This window comes from Equus caballus, chromosome 19, assembly GCF_041296265.1.
Source record: "Equus caballus isolate H_3958 breed thoroughbred chromosome 19, TB-T2T, whole genome shotgun sequence".
NCBI classification, from domain to species: domain Eukaryota; kingdom Metazoa; phylum Chordata; class Mammalia; order Perissodactyla; family Equidae; genus Equus; species Equus caballus.
This window is the reverse complement of record NC_091702.1, coordinates 45,377,992-45,396,626: the sequence shown is the minus strand read 5'-3', so window position 1 is coordinate 45,396,626 and position 18,635 is coordinate 45,377,992. Positions and strand designations below refer to the sequence as shown.

General features: G+C 42.3%; 1 protein-coding gene across 43 annotated transcripts in view; it reads left to right on the top strand.

Moving 5' to 3' along the window:
- KALRN (kalirin RhoGEF kinase) overlaps nt 1-18,635 on the top strand; it is a 641,465-nt gene that overhangs the window by 354,167 nt on the left and 268,663 nt on the right. For all 43 annotated transcript variants that reach the window (XM_070243654.1, XM_070243649.1, XM_070243655.1 and 40 more), the window contains 2 exons: nt 6,786-6,952; nt 16,588-16,707. In XM_070243654.1, the coding sequence (XP_070099755.1) occupies nt 6,786-6,952; nt 16,588-16,707 (287 nt within the window). The remainder of the gene's footprint in view (nt 1-6,785; nt 6,953-16,587; nt 16,708-18,635) is intronic.

The following is an 18,635-nucleotide window of genomic DNA, read 5'->3' as shown; positions in this document are numbered from 1 at the left end:
GTGCCCCACATAGCCTCAGGAATGGCCGTTCATGTTATAGTCTATCTGGGGACTGTTTTAAAAGTGACAATGCCCAGGCCCCATGCCCAGGTCTTCTGGTGTAACTATCTCTGAATGGGATTTGGGCATCAGCAAAAGGCTCCTCGGGTGATTCCACTGTGTAGCCAGGGCTGAGAACCACTGCTTTACACCACAGTAGTTAAATCACAACAGCTGATGTCTATGGCTTGCCGTTGGACAGTGACTCCCAAATGTGGTTCCCAGATCAGCAGCACCAGCATTACCCGAGAACCTGTTATTAGAAATGCAAATTCAAGGGCCCATCCCTAGACCCTGCCACATCAGAATCTCTTGGGGTCAGGCCCAAAAATCTGTGTTTCGAAGCCCCCCAGGTGATTCTGATACACTGCTAATCTAGGACCACTGATCTAGGACCTTGCTACCCAAAGTGTGGACCCTGCACCAACAGCACTGGCATCATTTGAGGGCTGATGATAAATGCAGAATCCCAGGCCTTATCCCAGACTTATGAATCTGAATCTGCACATTAACAAAATCTCCAGGTAAATCATGTGCCCGTTAAAGTTTGAGAAGCAGAGTTCTAGGCCATGGCCTGCGCCTTCTTAAGGCCTTTTTCGGGAAGGGGGAGAACTGTGATCCTGTCTCTGTGTTTGAGAACCTTACCTGGACTCAGGGCTTCACCCTATGGCTTGCCATCGTGATCCTCATGATAGTGGGCTATCCAGCTATGCCTGGGAACCATGAAGAACGCCAACACGGTACCTGCAAGAGAGGCTGGGGCAGAGCAGCCCTGCAGGGATGCTCACCCTTCATCCCTCTGTATGATGCGTCTGGCAGGAAGAGAGCTTGTCTGCTGGGAAACCTGCGGAACTTAGGACCAGGGTGCTGGCATGACCTTGGGCAAGCCCACCTCTGTCCCAAGAGCCAGGTATCCATGGTAACAGAAAGCCTTCTGGGAGCTGGCTGGCAGTCCCTGAAGACTGCTTGTGACTGGGGGTTGGCTGTGCTTGGCGGCCACCTTAACCATGATGGCTGAGTGGGTGAAAACACCCCAGGCAGATGGGCTGCCCACCCCTGCAGTATCCTGTTCTGGAAATGAGCTAAGTCAAGAGAGGCTTGATTGGCCTCTTCAGCCCTCTCTGCTGGGACCGGCTGTTCTCCTGCTCCTACCGCAGCTAGCTGTTCAGCCTGGCATAGCCCATGAGGCTTCAAAGGGGATGAATCCAGGGGTGTCAGGGAAGCTCACTCCCTGTCTGCTGCTGAATGTCTTGGCCTGCAGAGGAGGCATCTGTCTCATCTCTGTCTTGGCGGAAGGGAGGGCAGAGTCATGCCAGAGCTGGGGATGGGGAGGGTTGGAGGTTGGAGGGTGGGCCTTGCTCCCAAGTGGCCAAGAAATGCAGAACTTCAGAGACACAGGACTGAGGCAGTACATGTCTTGGGCATTTATGACATATGTCTAACGAAATATATTTGAACTGCAGGTAAAATAAACTATCGTCTTAGAAAAAGGACAGTTAGCAAAATGAAGAATTTGGTTGGTATTTAACCCTCCATGGTAAATTAATTAAGGGCTCATGCTTTGATTTTGTAGGAGTTAATGGAAGTAGGGAATTTCCATATGCTTATTTTCAGGTGTGAAGTTCGTCACATTGAGCCAGGTTCTACTGAATCCCTCTGGCGTGCCAACAGTTCAACCAAAGCAAAAGCCTTTGCTTAAATCTACCTCAGCCCTAGGAACAGAAGGCAAAACAGGAGCAATTTCTTCCCTTGCTCATTGTTCTTTCCTCACTATTGCGTTATCTATTTGGGCCTCAAGTTGGGAGATGGCAGGGTTTGCAGGAAATAGTCAAGCTGTGGAAATACAATGGCTGAATTCAAGTTCCAGTTCCACCACCAACATGTAGGCTGACTTTGAAAATCCTTTCTTTCTCTTTAGACGTTAGCTGCTGCTTCTGTCTAGTGTGGCAGGTGGACCTTGATTCCTAAATTTCCCTGCTGTTCTCACTTTCCTTGATTCAGCCTAAACACCCACACTGATTATGCAACAGGCCTTCTCTCCAATGTAATCTGACCATGTGACTGTTACACTTGACCTTAGGAGTAAGACAGGAGCTGCATATCTGTTGGATATATTGCTTTTGTGGTTTAATCAAAGCATCAAGTTCTTCTTTATGCAAGGTTTATAAGTGAAGCTTCTCCAGCAGCATGAGGGCAGGACTCTTTCTTTCTCCTCTTTACATTCCCAGAAGCTAGCAGAGTGGTTATGTCTTGCACAAAGCAAGTTCTCAGTAATACTGTTTGCTGAATTAATCAAGATTGAGCATCAGTGTGGGTAGAACGGATGTAGGTAAAAACAATGGGCCACACATAATTTTGCTTGCGTCGTAAAAGGCCTTTTTTTTTTTCCAGAATGGAAGCTACTCTGGGGTTAATAGGAATGTGGATCTGGTGGGGGCTGAGGGGAGGGGAAGAGAACCTCGATGTAAAGCAATGGTTCTCAGCCTGGCTGCATATTTAGAATCACCTAGAGAACTTCTTAAAAATTCCAAGGTCTGGGCCCCACCCCTCAGGGATTCTTACTTAATTGGTCTGGAGTGGGCCCAGACTTTTTAAAACTTCCCAGGTGATTCTAATGTGCAGCTAGGGTTGAGTATACTAATCTAGAAACCTCATTAAAGGACTTTGGAATTTCCAAACTGGGTGTTATATTGAGAGAGTGACACAGAAAGGAGTGGGGCAAGAAAGAGAAAAGGTGTTCTGTGTCTGAGGCAGACACTGATATTTAAAGAACACAGTCAAAAAGCATGTTACAAGTGCAGACAGCGTAGCTAGGAATACCTAAATCTTTCCCTAGACGACAGCCACTCTCTCATAGAGGAAACTAAAACGGTACCCTCACCTTGGCAGCAAAGGAAAGCAAAGTAAGATTTTATTATTAGCTGTAGCCTTGAGCCCTAAATAAAGCAGTGCCAAGCATTCTTATAACTGAGTATAGCATGAGGAATATCTCTGTCCCTGGATTGCTGGCCATTATACCATCCTATCCAGTGGGTCCCAATCTTGGTTACATGTTGGAATCACCCTGGGAGCTTCCTGATGCCTGGGTCCCTCCCACAGAGATTCTGATGTTATTGGTCTGGGGTATGGCCAGGACATGGTGATTTTTTTAATGTTCTCCAGATGAATTTAATGTGAGCCAAGGTTGAAAACACTGGTTTAATAGCATCCAAACCACCATGGTTTCTAATGATATACATTGAGCAAGTACATAAACACCTGATGGTAAGATTTTATATTTACATTTTATACAAGTCATTCAAGAGTCCCGTTAGTAATCACCAATAAAAATGTTATAATTTCTCCATGGGAAAGGAAAAAGTAGGAAAATGGATTTTTGTGAGCCTGCTAAATGCCAGGCACTGTATATACCTTATCTCTTAGTCCTTACAACATCCTCAAGAAGTCATTGTTGAGATTCCCATTTTACGGAGGCTCAAAGAGGATACGGGGCCCAGAGACTCACTGTTAATAGGTTGCAGAGCGTGGATTCAAACCTAAGTCTGTCCTTCCCCAGGCTCTCAGGTGCTTTCCACCACAGTGCATGGCCCGAGCTCTTCCCTAAAGAGGCCATTGTGTTCACTGGATGTTATAGTCAAGCACCGTGCTAGCTCCTGAAGATACAGAGAGGCATAAGACAGGCATGGCCCTGGTATCAGAGAATTTGCATTCCTGCGAGAACCGGACAAGTTAGTAAGGAACCAACCTCAGTGGAAGTGTTCTGATGGAGGGTTGGCACATTGTGGGAGCACATCAGAAAGAAAGCTCAATACAACTGATAAACTATTTCATTACGAATATCTTTCACTACTTGACGGAAAGAACAAACATGTCTTGTTGCGTTTCTGAGAGCCCCTAAGGTAAACAGTTAAGCCTATGATTAGATTGAGAGCAGTAATGTCAACACAAGCAAACTCTATTTGCTGTTGATCGATGGCTACTTACCAGGTGATGGGTTTTAGCTGGGACTCGTGTCAATGTGTTTGAGGGCAGTGGGAGAGGAATGAGTTTCTATTTTCTAGGTGCAGCTGGAGTAAGTCTTCCTGTTCCTCCCATTCACTCTATCCACAATATGATGTGTTGTTGAGGAGTATAGAAGTGCCGTAGGCATTGTCTTCACCCATTTTATTTCCTGTGCTCATCTCACATAAAACAATATCAAGCGAGATAGATGAAAGTAAAGGGCTTGAGTCTTGGGGCAGACCGGGAGCCTGTTCTGGATGATGTCCTAAGCAGGTGGCTGGCCTTTTTGATGAGTTACCAGGCTTAGAGAGCCTATTTACATGTGCCATGGCAGGGGGGAGCCACGGGCTTCCCATAGAAAGACACTTTGCCCTAGCCTAGCATACTAAACACTGGAGACGCTTACAGAATGAAAACGAGCTGGGAAAACAGTTCACATGGTAGCTGAAAGCAGGGAAGAGCATCTACTTCTGCAGATGGATCCTAAATTACATTTTCAGAAAGTAAACATGAGGGTCAAGGGTCATCCCACTATGGTGAGCACTGCAGAGGTAGAAATTTATGTATTATTGTATTATTCATCAAGGAGATGCTCTACCTCATCCTTTTGGTAATCAAAAATAGTAACTAGAGGGAGTTGACTGCCAAAAGAACAAGCCATTCTTTTCTCCATCTCCCACAGATATTTCAGGAGCTGGGATTTGGAATTATGAAACTGACAGAGAAAATAAACATGAAAAGATACTGAAGTTATTACCATGTAACACCAGAAAAAAGTTTTCCCATTTTCCCATACTATCCTTATATAACACACTATTTTTTTTCCCCTAGAAGTGAATTTCCCTTAGCATGAAGACTTTCCTGACCCTCTCCTGAATGTATCCTGCAGGTGTATTAGTGGTGGCAGTGATGAATTTCTGATGGTGTGAGTCAGAGTGATGGGGAAGTCTCCCAAAGAGGATTTATTTTTTAATTGGCCACACATTGAGATTGGTGGGCTCCTTTGGATCTGATCCCCATGGAAGGACACTACCCTTTGGTGACTTGTCTGCTAGGATTTTGAGTCTGAACCTCCTTGTTGGTTGGGTCCCTATTCATCAGCAGCAGGACCACAGGAGCACTGGTCATAGATTACAAGGTAAGGAGCCAGGGAAAGGATCTGGACAGAATTCAGAAGCTGCAGAGCCGGGTGGAGTCAGGGACCAGAAGGCAAGCAATCCAGAGTTGGGATTTTCCGAAAACTACTGATCTGATCAAGACCGAATCATAGGTAGACAACCAGAATCAAGAAAGAACATGTGTACCACGTGCATCAAGGTGGAGGTAGATAGAAACCAAAAGGGTATGAATGTAAGAAGGCAGAAAGGTGAAAGTTTAAGAGTCAGGAATCGGGAAAGTCATGGGACTAAGGAGCAAAGATCCATGTTTACTGTGTCATGAGACAGATGTTTTACATGCTTTATCTCATTTAATCCTCCCAATGAGCTCTGCAGTCGTAGCTTATGAGGTAGGTAGTTGGTAAAATCCTATTTTTCAAATGAGGAAAGTCAGGCTTCTGAGAGCTTAGGTAACTTGCCGAAGATCAGAATTCTGACTCAGGACTGGCTGCGAAGCTGGTACACTTTCCATGTAGTCTTTGGAAGGAATCACATCCAAGTCGCTAGCAGCCAGAAGGACTTTGATACCAAGGCAGTCTCTTTGCTCTGTTTCAGAGTCTGTTAATGACCCTTCCTGAAGCAGAAATCTATTTGAGGAAGGCTGCTTTAGGCCTGCTGGTGATTATGTACAAATAGGAGCACTGGCTTGGTGAAAAGAGGAAGAATGTGTACATCCCAGCTCATGTGTTGGGAGAGGTATATAGAAAAAATAAGACAGGGAGATGGGGAGGGAGACAGACAAGGAATGGAGCCGTAGCTTCTGCCTGGTAGGTATTGACTCCCATCACAAGTCAACAGCTGGCAGTTTATTAACGCCGGGCGGGATACCCAGAAACATTGGGAACTCTTGTCAGTGACTGACTGGGCTTCCTTTGAATCAGTAAAAGAACAATGAGTAAACCCTCCTTGTGTTTGCACAACTTTAATGTGATGGTTTTGCTAAATGGATAAGCACTCAATTCCTCTGTGGTATTGCTGGAGTGCGTTTATCAGATGTGTTTGATAAACAATATATGAGAGCTAGCATGTCTTCCTAAAAGTTGCTTTTTTAGGGGACCTAAGTAGTTGGCTAAAAAAATCACCATTGCCCAGCTACTCTCATCAGAAGGGACTATCAAATGATAAATTGCATCCGAGCGACTGAAAGAGAGTGTGCCTTTGGCAGAAGTTCCTGAGACAGGGTCTTTTTGGCTTTGTTTTGTATTTCCCAATATAATCCAGATGCTTGCTTGTGAATATTCTGGGTGTTGGCGCATCCCCCAGCAGAGACTGCCCAGTGCTGTCTTGTCTGGGGATGGACTTCCAGACAACCACCTTTCTCTAGCTCCATTTGGTAATAAGGAGCTGGTCATCTGTTGAAAGGTTATTCCCAGGAAAAGCATCAGTTAATCCAAAAGAGATGACATGGTTCGAGCATTCCAGACAAAGCCCTGTTATGGTGATCTATGCAGTTTCACGGAGGGATATGTAGAGGCTGAGAGGGTGCTGCAAACAGTGATTCCCAGGTCCCAGCCTTCATATGCATGTTGAAGGAAATGGAGTCTTTATGGTACTACCTGGTTTTTAATTGTTTATTTTTTTAATCAGGAATTGAGTTAATCTGTGAGAAAGATATTGATCTGGCAGCCCAGGTACAAGAGCTACTGGAGTTTCTCCATGAGAAGCAGCATGAATTGGAGCTGAACGCGGAGCAGACCCACAAGCGGCTCGAGCAGTGCCTCCAACTGCGGCACCTCCAGGCCGAGGTCAAACAGGTGAGCCTGGGCTTCCCAGCGGCTGAGCCTGGCCTGGGGCCCGCTCCTGGTATCGGATTAGGCCTGTAGAGCCACAGGTGGAACCAAGACGTAGAAAATAGGTGAGTTAAGGAATGGTTGTATTAGTTTCTGAAAGCTAGACTGCTCTCTCTTGGTCTATCTCTATTGGTCTATCTAACAAATAGACCTAATGGTACAATGGCTCAAATGACAAGTGCATTATTTCTCTTTCATAACAATATAAGGAGAGCGTTCCAGAGTTTCCCCGCATTGTCCTCAGTCCCTGAATATATTCTCTTCCTTTCTGTCCTCAATCCTGGCATGCAGTTCATGGGAAATACAAATCCTTTATCAATAAGCATCTTCAGCCTTTAAGCCAGGTAGATTAATTTGGGGCACCTGTGTGCCTAGTAAGTCCCTGACACTGTGGATGGTTGATAAGTGGTAGCACTTCCCATCATTCTTTTCAATGTGTGTGGCTCTGATAAGAAAATTTTCTTGCCATGTTAAAGTCAGTTTTAAAAAGAAAAAAGAGTTATTATCTGTATGAGCCCATATACCAGCCATTTTACGAAAGGACATACCCAGATCTCTAGGAACAGACACACAATGACCAGGGGCACATTTTTAAAATACTACTTATTTATATTATGAACAGACCAAGGGGGAATTGTTAGCGTAATGACAGGGGATTTCCTATTTAGACAAAATGAGGTTGAAGAGATACAAATATAATTATAGTTCCATTTACTGAGTGCTGTGTGCCTTTTACACTTATCTCTCGATCAATCCTCACAACCATTCTCTGGAGCAGATATTATTCCCATTTTACAGACGAGGCCACTGAAGCTTAGAGAGGTCACCAGACGCTAGTCACACTAAGGAAAGAATACACTGCCACCCTCACAGTGTTTGCTCCTTCTGCTCCACACTCTCCCAAGCAATCCCATCCCCCTGCTTCCTCTAGGCAGAGCCCCACCCAAAATATCTTAAGCAGGGAAACATTTTCTTTTTCTTTCTTTCTTTTTTTTTTTTTTTTGGTGAGGAAGAGTGGCTCTGAGCTAACATCTGTTACCAATCCTCCTTTTATTTTTTTTTTTTTGCTTGAGGAAGAGTGGCCCTGAGCTAACATCTGTGCCATTCTTCCTGTACTTTTTATGGGATTCTGCCACAGGCTAGCTTGATGACTGGTGCTGGGTCTGTGCCTGGGCTCCAAACCTGTGAACCCCGGGCTGCTGAAGCAGAGTGCATGAAGTTAACCACTGTGCCACCATGCTGGCCCCACACATCTTCCTCTTTTAAACATTTTTTCTTATGTACAGTGATTGCTAGAGCTTTTAGATTTAAGAAACATTTTATTTAATTATTGCTTGATCCCTCATATTCAGGGTATTCCTTGCTAACGCCTATGTCTTAGTTATTCTATTGTTATTTATGATAATGGGCAAAATGATCTTCTCTGCTCCCATTCTCTTCCAATCAGTGCTCAGCCAGAGCCCAGCACACTGTGCCGAACAGCAATCTTCAGCACAGGTGGGATCACTGAGCCCCAAGCCAGGCCAGAGCAAGCACTGCCATCCAGGTGGTTTTCTGTCTATTTACTGGGATCACACCTGAATCTCAGAGAGAAATGTTATTCATGGGGACATGGTGGAAATCCTAGCCGGCCCAGAGCAGTGATGAGTGCACAAATTCTGAAACTTTTGGCAGTAATAATAGTACGTTCTTTTCATGTGAGAAGTATTATCTCATTTGTGATCTCATTTCAGGAGAACAGGCCCGTGGGGACCTGGTGTATGTTTACTTTACAAGTGAGGAAACTGAGGCACCATAGATTAGTGTTCCCAGCGCCCCTTGACTAGTTAGTTGACACTTGAGCCCAGGTCTCCTAAATCTAAGGTCCTACGATTTGCCTCTGCTGGGCCCCATTCCCACCCTGGGATTCCAGGAGAAATAGAAAGAAGCCCTCCAGCAGAACGCAGTCTGGGATATTCCTGGTGTCTGCAGTACCACGTCTGAGAAGACAGGCAGGCATGGCCTACACCTGTCAGAGAGTGGCACCTGCCTGATCAGTCAGCAGGCTCCAGCTGGTCGTGGGAGTCGTCTGCTCTTCATGCTTGGTTATTTCCGTCAATGGAAGGTGGCAGGAATGAACATCTGAACAAAGCAGATAACAGGAAAATTATTCCTATTTGACTTTGAAATGAAATATCTACTTTTGCTTTTGTTTCAGGTGTTTTATTTTATTTATTATTTGTTCCAGCATTAACAGTACAGCCAACTCCTTACTTACGTTTTTCTTGACTGATAGGAAAATGGAAGTGAATTTTCATCCTTCAAGTATACATTCTGTGTAGGATGTGGAGCTGGGATGATGATAGGTTTGTCGAATGGGAGGTGGAGCATCTGTAAATGAGTAGTCAGGCTTGACTAATGTCTGTCTCCATTCCCATTCAGTATTTCATGAGTTGGAGGACAAAAACAGAATTCTTCTGTGGGGGTGAGAAAATTCCTTCTCTGACTGTGGCGAGAATGGCACACAGTGGGATCATAGTTCAAAACAGTACTAGATTGCTTGAGTCAGACTTTAGGAAGGCCTTTGCAAAAGACGGCAGCCCTTGGAGGCGCCAGGAGACTGCTGCTCAGTGAAGCCACCGTGCCTCATTACACAGGCTTGTTTTCCTTGTCAATGTCGGGCTCTCTCTTTAGGGAGTCATCTGATCCAGTTTCAGAGGAGGCGTCTGTGTTTGATGGAAGTTGGTGGAGCGGGAAATATTGATCTGGAAGCTGTTGACACTTGGAAAGAGGGAGTTAATTTAGATGTCAGTATTGATCAGTGGGCTAAATTTAGACACTAGCTTGAGAGTGTCTCTTTTGAATATTCTCTCAAAAAAAAAAAGACGCGGGGCTGGCCCCATGGCCAAGTGGTTGAGTTCGTGTGCTCCGCTGCAGGCTGCCCAGTGTTTCGTTGGTTCGAATCCTGGGTGTGGATATGGCACTGCTCACCGGGCCACGCCGGGGCGGCGTCCCACGTGCCGCAACTGGAAGGACCCACAACGAGGAATATACAGCTATGTACTGGGGAGCTTTGGGGGGAAAAGGAAAAAAATAAAATCTTTAAAAAAAAAAAGATGGAAAAAGGACATTTTATTTGAAATGCCATTAATGGGAACAGAAAGGGAGAGCAAAGTGTTACACAGCTCTGTCATTAGAGCTCATAGATTAAAGGTTTAGATTTGGCCTTCATAACTTTAAGTGTAGTTACACCACAATTATATTAAACTGAAGCTTTGAGGAATGACAATGCCACAGACATTAGGCTGAAAATTCTTTTCAAGTATTTAGAACAAATGAAATTGATTAATGCAACTGATTTTCTTTCTTAGGGATTACATAGGACTTTGTATCTAAGATAACAGCCCACATACCTCCAGAGAAATGTTAAATCTCGAAGGGAAGGCACACCCTTGGTTATAGCCCATAGTCCAAGACCCTAGGTCACACAGAAGCCCTTTTCTTCTAGAAAAAATAGATCAGATTATCCTCCAGACCCCGCAGAATGCTCTGATTGCTTTCTAGGACAATTACTGCTCTGGTAAAGATGACCTCACATTTATTAGATAATTCAGAAAGATTTGAAAAACCTACTTAACGGGCATAAAACTAAATGAATTTCCATATGTATTCCTGCAGAGCAGTGCATTTAGCAGAACATAGGCCAAAATGGATGTATAAGATGTTGGGGCTCTAAGCTATGGGGAAAGAAATCATACTTATTTGTCTACTAAAGACATTGCCTTAAATTACCCCTGTGGACTAAATACTGGCCAAAATTGCATATGATCAAGATGGACATTCAAAACGAAGGAGAAACTTGTCCTGTCCCATATTCCTGTCGAGAATACTGTGTTCAGTTCTGTTCACAGTACATAAAAGTTAGAAAGGAGTTGGAATACATCCAAAAGAGGCAACCACAGGGACAAGTACTATCCATTTGTTTCAAAGTGGAGATAATTAGGAAGATGCATGGTCACAGTCTGTAAAACCATGAAGGATGAACACGTATACTCTCATAAATTGTGAATTTTTAGAACTAAGCAACACTGGAAACATGACAGGCTCCCAGTTACCATCTGAGGGGCTGACAATTTTTCCTGTGGCTGGAGTTTCAGAAATGACTGTGCCTTGAGATAAGTCTCTGCAATGGCAGGCCTTAGAGTCACTGGCCTTAAGTGCAACCTCATAGCTTTATTGTCAGTATGACCTAGAGAACACAGTCATATACAAGCAGCTTCCCAGCCTACATGGTACAGGGTCCAACTTGCCCAGCTTAGATGGCGTTGTCATTTGTGGATATCCACATCCAATTAACCAAATCCAGTCTTCTCCTAACTTGGGGTTATCTGAGCTTCCTTGGCTTGAGGAAGCAATTGATCTCCATTTTCAGCTTCCCCTCTCTGCTCTGTCTGAGCTGAATTTGTGGCCCAGCTCCTAAGTCCTCAAGCAGCAATATTCTTCTAGTTGCTCATTTCTACACAGCTCAGTTTCTCTGGTGTCCTATGTTATAGGGCCAGTCTCTGAATTTTGAAAGAAGTGTGGAATGTTAGGGCTCAGAGTGACCTTCAAAGGTGATCTAACCTATAGGTAACTGTTGCCTAAGACGATTGGTCAACATAAATGTTCATTTTACAGCTCATATCTTATGGTTTGCAAAATACTTTTACATTAGTTATTTCGTTTCTATCTCTACTCTGTGACTTAGGCAAGCAAAGTGTTACCATTTTATAGATAAGAAAACAGCCTCAGAGAGATTAAATGATGTTTCCAAAGTCACACAGCTCAAGATTAGTAGGACCAACTTTTTCTCATTTTATACAATATTTCTTCTACTACCTTGCACTCATTTGGATGTTCACAGAAGAGTGAATAACCAATTTTATGAACCAGGAAGATGAAAGACTACAGTAATATAAAATTATACCGGCAAGAGTTGTCATTGATCAAGGGTTGGCCTGGTGGTGTAGTGCTTAAGTTCAAGCACTCTGATTCAGCAGCCTGGGGTTCATGGGTTCAGATCCTGAGCACAGACCTACACACTGCTCATCAAGCCATGATGTGGTGGTGCCCCACATACAAAATAGAGGAAGACTGGCACAGTTGTTAGCTCAGGGACAATCTTCCTCACCAAAAAAAAGAGAGAGAGAAGAAGGAGAAGGATGAAGAGAGGAAGGAGAAGACGGAGAAGATCAAGAAAGGAGGAGAGGGAGAAGAATGGGGAGGAGGGGAAGACAAAGAGTTGTCATTGATCAGAGGACAAAAAATGATGATAACAAAACAGCTAAGTTACCCACACCACATCAGAATATTCCAATAAGCTCTACAAATACTGGAATAAAATTCATTTTTCTAAACTTTTTCTCTTCTCATTGTGAGAGGAATAAAGTAAGAATGATAGCATTACCTTCCTTTGCTCCAAAACTAAAAATCACCACCACAACCACCATCATCAGGCTTTACATTTTACAGTACATTGTGTCAACCGTGATACAGACAGGGAAGGTACTGTTATCCTAACTTTACAGATGAGAAAACTGAGGCTCCCAGGGGTTAAGTGATTTTGCCGGGCAGTAACAGAGCCAGGTGTTCTGACTTCACATTTTGTGCTCTTCTGCACTCTCCCAGCTCTGCTTCTAGGGCTGACTCAATCATAGGGATAAGTGCCACCCCTGAACCTAAGCCGTGGTTATAAACTACCATGCCTTTTTATCTTCCTAAAATCAGATCTCCCACTCTGAAGTCCTGGAATGCCTCTATAAACAGCATTTGGAAAATAAACAAGAATCTCAAGGATATGGCGTGATTTAATGAAAGATGTAGAGACTGAAGCCTATAATATTTCTAAACGGAAAAGCTGGTAAATGAGGATCCCACAACCACAGCTATAACTGATGTTTCCAATTGGCTGAAACTAGAGACGAAAATATTGCAGTAAGACTCAGGAGGCCCAGAAGGAGTCAAATTGTCCCTCGAGCATTGATTTGTGGTGCACATGGAGAAAATGTTTCTCTGACACCCTCAAATGAATCTTGAACCAAGCGAAATGCAACGAATCATGGCAGAAGGACTTACATAGTTCAAAAATATACACTGTGAGCTCCATTTTCCAAAATGATGAAGCATTTGGGCATGCGGTCCATGTATGCATGTACCCAAACTTACAGGCAGCTTTTGGAAATCATCAGCACCACTAGCCAGCCAGCCAGCCAGCCACAGTACACCAGTGGCATCAGACATTTCACACATACACTCTGAGTAGTTATTTCTGGTGACTAATTGCTTTACAGATTGGCATCTCATCCACAATCTGCCAGACTCACCATGAATTAACACCTCAATCCAAATAGCCCAGCTTCACTGGGATTTATGCCCTGATCTTATTCACGCGCAAGATGGCATCAGTCACTTTCTGCCCAAGGAGGAACTTTGAGAAATGCCTATGAGGGTTATGGAATAGGAGACCAGGCTTAATATTTTTCTAATTGTTTAGCATGAAGAACTTGAGAGGAGAAAAAAAATCCGAAAAAAATCTAAAACAGATTGGATGTCTTCTGCTTTGCCTTGAGATAACAGATGGATGGTATTTACTAATCTTGAAATTTCAGAAGACTTTTTCTTTTCTCTCCAAGCAAACTCTCAGATTGCCTAATAAAAAAAATATGTGGCAATTTTCTGGCGACCAGACACAAGGTAGATTTTCAAGGCCTAATTCTTCCAGTTTATTTGTGCTTGACTCTATTAGCTGAATAATTGCCACATCTCCATTTCACCTAGAACTGTCTAGATAGTATCAGCTGTTTCTCCTTCTAGTCTAGTACTCTCTAGCTGAGTTTCCTTTTCACCAGTACTAATTAAGGTTACCTAGAAATTTTACCCAGCCTAGCCATAGACTGTAAATAATTTAAATCAATTATAACTTACTCTCTCTTTTTCTAAAGATCCAGTGTACGGATTATTCATGCTATTTTGCTTGTTCTCTTTCTCTTTCCCTATTCCTTTGGGTTGTTTACCTATCAATGCTCAAACCTATCTACTCTTGGCTATTTTGCAAGGCATAGGAGGTTAGACCCACTGCTCAGGTGTGACTCGGGTATTCGCCATAGATGATCGTTCACTCTTTCAAAAACATTACTACATACCCATCATGTGCGAGGTACTATGCTAGGTACTTTATCAGATTAAAATATGACTGTTATATTACTCTAGTTTTCCAGAAGTTTACATTCTAAGCAGGGAAATGAAACGTAGGTTGAAAGAGCTGAACAAAGCAGTGTGTGGTGAGTGCCACAAAAGTGGTACCTACAAAATGGTATGGTTGTGCTAGGTGATGAAAAGATGATTTCTAACGGAAGTGATAAGGTATGGACGATTTCAGGAAGCTGTTGATATTTGTACTTGGCCTTAATTAAAGGAAAGGATACCAACAGATGGAATTTATTTACTTATACTATTCTGTGTTCCTGAAGGAACTTCAGAAATGTACATACAATGCAATCAGATAAAGTAATCTCTAAATTAAGTGGGTAAGGAAATGGGGCAGATGGGTGACAAGGGTAGGAAAGAATATATGAAGCTGGAAATGAGGATGGTACTTATAATTGTGCCTTATGGTACAGGGTGCCAGATTAAGATTGGGGAGATGACCATTTTCTTTCCTTAAATTATTTTATTGAGGTCACATTGGTTTATAACTGTAATTTCAGCTGTACATTATTATATATCAGTTTCTGTATAGTGCATCGTGGTCACCAACGATAGTCTAGTTTTTATCCATCACCATACATATGTGCCCCTTTAATCCTTCCGCCCACCCCCCAGCCCCTTTCCCCTCTGGTAGCCAGTAATCTGTTCTCTTTATCCATGTGTTTGTTTGTCTTCCACCTATGAGTGAAATCATACCGTGTTTGTCTTTCTCTGTCTGGCTTATTTCGCTTAACATAATACCCTCAAGGTCCGTCCATGTTGTTGCAAATGGAACGAATATGTCTTTTTTTTATGGCTGAATAGTATTCCGTTGTGTATATATACCACACCTTCTTTATCCATTCATCTGTAGCAGGGCACTTGGGTTGCTTCCACATCTTGGCTATTGTGACTAACGCTACAGTGAACATAGGGGTACATAAATCTCTTTATATTGTTGATTTCATGTACTTTGGATAGATACCCAGTAGGGGGATAGTGAATCATATGGTATTTCTATTTTTATTTTTTTGAGAAATCTCCATACTGTTTTCCATAGTGGCTGTACTAGTTTGCATTCCCACTAGCAGTGTATGAGAGTTCCCTTTTCTCCATATCCTCTCCAACATTTGTTATATTTTATCTTGTTAATTATAACCATTCTGACAAGTGTAAGGTGATATCTCATTGTAGTTTTGATTTGCATTTCCCTAATATTAGTGATGTTGAACATCTTTTCAGGTGCCTGTTGGCCATCTGTATATCTTCTTTGGAAAAGTGTCTGTTCATCTCCTTTGCCCGTTTTTTGATCAGGTTGTTTGTTTTCTTGTTGTTGAGTTGTATGAGTTATTTCTATATTTTTGCAATTAACCCCTTGTCAGAAATATGATTTGCAAATATTTTCTCCCAGTTGGTGAGTTGTCTTTTCATTTTGTTCATGGTTTCCTTTGCCTTGCACAAGCTTTTTGTCAGACATAGTTCAATTTGTTTATTTTTTCTTTTGTTTCCCTTGCCTGAGTAGACATGGTATTTGAAAAGATGCTGCGAAGACCAGTGTCAAAGAGTGTACCACCTGTATTTTCTTCTAGGGGTTTTATGGTTTCAGGTCTTACATTCAAGTCTTTAATCCATTTTGAGTTAATTTTTGTGTATGGTGCAAGATAATGGTCTGCTTTCATTCTTTTACATCTGGCTATCCAGTTTTCCCAACACCATTTATTGAAGAGACTTTCCTTTTTCCATTGCGTGGTTTTGGCTCCTTTGTGGAAGATTAGCTGTCCATAGATGTTTGGTTTTATTTTTCACTTTCAGTTCTGTTCCATTGATCTGTGTGTCTGTTTTTGTGCCAGTGCTGTGCTGTCATGGTTACTATAGCTTTGCAGTATATTTTGAAGTCAGGACTTGTGATGCTTCCAGCTGCATTCTTTTTCTCAGAATTTCTTTGGCTATTCAGGGTCTTTTGTTTTTACACATAACTTTTAGGATTCTTTCTTCTGTTTCTGTGAAGAATGTCATTGAGATTCTGATTGGGATTGCATTGAATCTGTAGATTTCCTTAGGTAATATGATCATTTTAACTATGTTTATTTCCAATCCATGTGCGTGGAATGTCTTTACATTTCTTTGTAATCTTCAATTTCTTTCAATAATGTCTTAGAGTTTTCAGTGTATAAGTCTTTCACCTCCTTGGTTAAATTTCTTCCTAGATATTTTATTCTTCTTGCTGTGATTGTAGGAGGAAGATGACTATTTTAATTGTGCAGACCCTTCCCGTCCTCTGTCCAAATGTGTGTAGAAGATAGCAAGCTCTCTGATTGATGGATCCATCAGAGAATGCAACAGCTCTAGGGAAGCTGCAAAGACCATTCACCTACCTTTTTGTCCCAATTCCCTAGGTCCTGGGATGGATCCGCAATGGGGAGTCAATGCTCAACGCCAGCCTGGTCAATGCCAGCTCTTTGTCTGAAGCAGAGCAGCTGCAGCGGGAGCACGAGCAGTTCCAACTGGCCATCGAGGTAACACCCAAATCTGGCTACACTGTCCTCCCTTCCCGTTTCTGCTCTGCACCTCAGGCAGGATGATTCCTCAAGAAGTGGGCATTCTTTTATGTCGTGAAGCCCTTACTCATTCTAGTGAAATGGTCCAGGTTGCCTCCTTATTACCGAGGAATTGATGAAGCAGCAAATACAGGGGTTCATCACCCCAAGGAGGCCTGATATTAGAAGACAAGTATTCACACTACAAACGTGGATCTTTCTTGCTCATTGGTACCTTTAACATTCAAGGCCTCAGGTACATTGAGTTTTTTATACATTATGAACTATGCAACATGTGAGAAATGAAAAGCTAAAAGGTTAGAAGTCACTTCCAATTGACAATCACTCAGAAATCAGGATAAACAAGTACAAAAGTCATTAGTAAGTTAGGATTCCATGTTTAAATATTTGGTTTATATGTAACATTTAGATTCCATTGTCAGATTCTGCCTTTAACGCGAACAATGAGCCCTGGAGCAGATCACACTAGGTAGTTCGCTTCATGGAAAGTAGTCGTTCAATAATGCTGATGGAAGTCTTATTTAAAGAATACACTGAAACCCAAAGTTCACCAACTGAGACTTGTTTTAAAGGCTATTTTAAAATAAAACTCCACTTATGATAATCTCATATAAATTTTGACTTGCTTTAAATAATACCTTTAATTGTCCTTTCTGCTAGAGCACTCTCCTTCCCAAAGAGACTTGAGCTGATTGCTTTAGAGTGGTATGGGGAAATAGGACATGGGAACTATATTAAAAATAAAAATAAGTTCAGTACCAATGGGAAAAGAGATAAAGAGTGAAACTTCAAAAAAATTCATTACATATGGTTCAGTGTAAAAGTCAACCCATTTCTGAGTGTGTAAGAAATGCAAAAGTGTTATCGTCTACTAAAAAAAGTAATTGTTAATGAGAATTTTACGCAACAATGATAAAATTTTAACTGTCCATGCCAATAAGTCTATCTTTAATACAGTAATCCAACTGATTGTTAGACATTTTTAAACTAGTATTGATCAATTTCAGCAATTTAATTTTCCAGAAGCCGTCTGGTATGTGTAAATATAGCATTGACCTGAATGACACGTCTCTATAAGATGCCTGATATCTTCTTAGGAACCATTGCTAGTACCAGAGTATTGTGTGGGGTTGAGATTTAAAAATAAACTGTATATTCTACACACAATATGGGAAAATCATTTTCTAAGAAAAACTAACCAGAGGAGAGAACTTCTATTATCATTAGCTGTCTCTTGTGTTTTACTGGCACACCCAAATATGAGAGCATGAGGATATATTCACTGTAAAGTAAAAATCAGGACTGGGCTTACAATCAAGAATCAGGCAGACAATGGTCAAGGCCCCATAGAGAGGGAGCAAAGGAGAAAAGGAAAGTTGAGAAGTCAGTCTAAAGGCATGGCATGAAGCTGTGAGGGATGCTAGGCAGAGAGAAGATAGCTCTTTGCCATACCTCCTCCTTGTTTATCTTGAAGGTGAAAGTTTATCTGCCCTGTTGGGTAATCACATTTTCAATCCCTTAATCAAATGTTGAGCAAGTAAGACCGAGTGTCTTGAACACCTCAATGAGCTGATGGAAAATAGTGGGTAAATGCATTAGCAATGCTATTGAAATCACTAGATTCCACATGACTTGCATATTCAGTGTGTCTTAATTTGTATTAGATGCTGTTGCATCCTTACAGAATAGAGGCTCACTAAGCATCTTTGTCTCTTAATTACATGAGTGCAACTTGATAAAATATTCTTGGAATTGATGTTGAGATACAGGTCCCTAAAGAGTTTATGTCGGGGTCTCAAGAGGTCATGACGGAGCAGATGGGATTTCTGGAAGTTCTTGGGAATGGAAGGTAGGCAGGATCTACAGCATGGCTAGAATAATGAAGA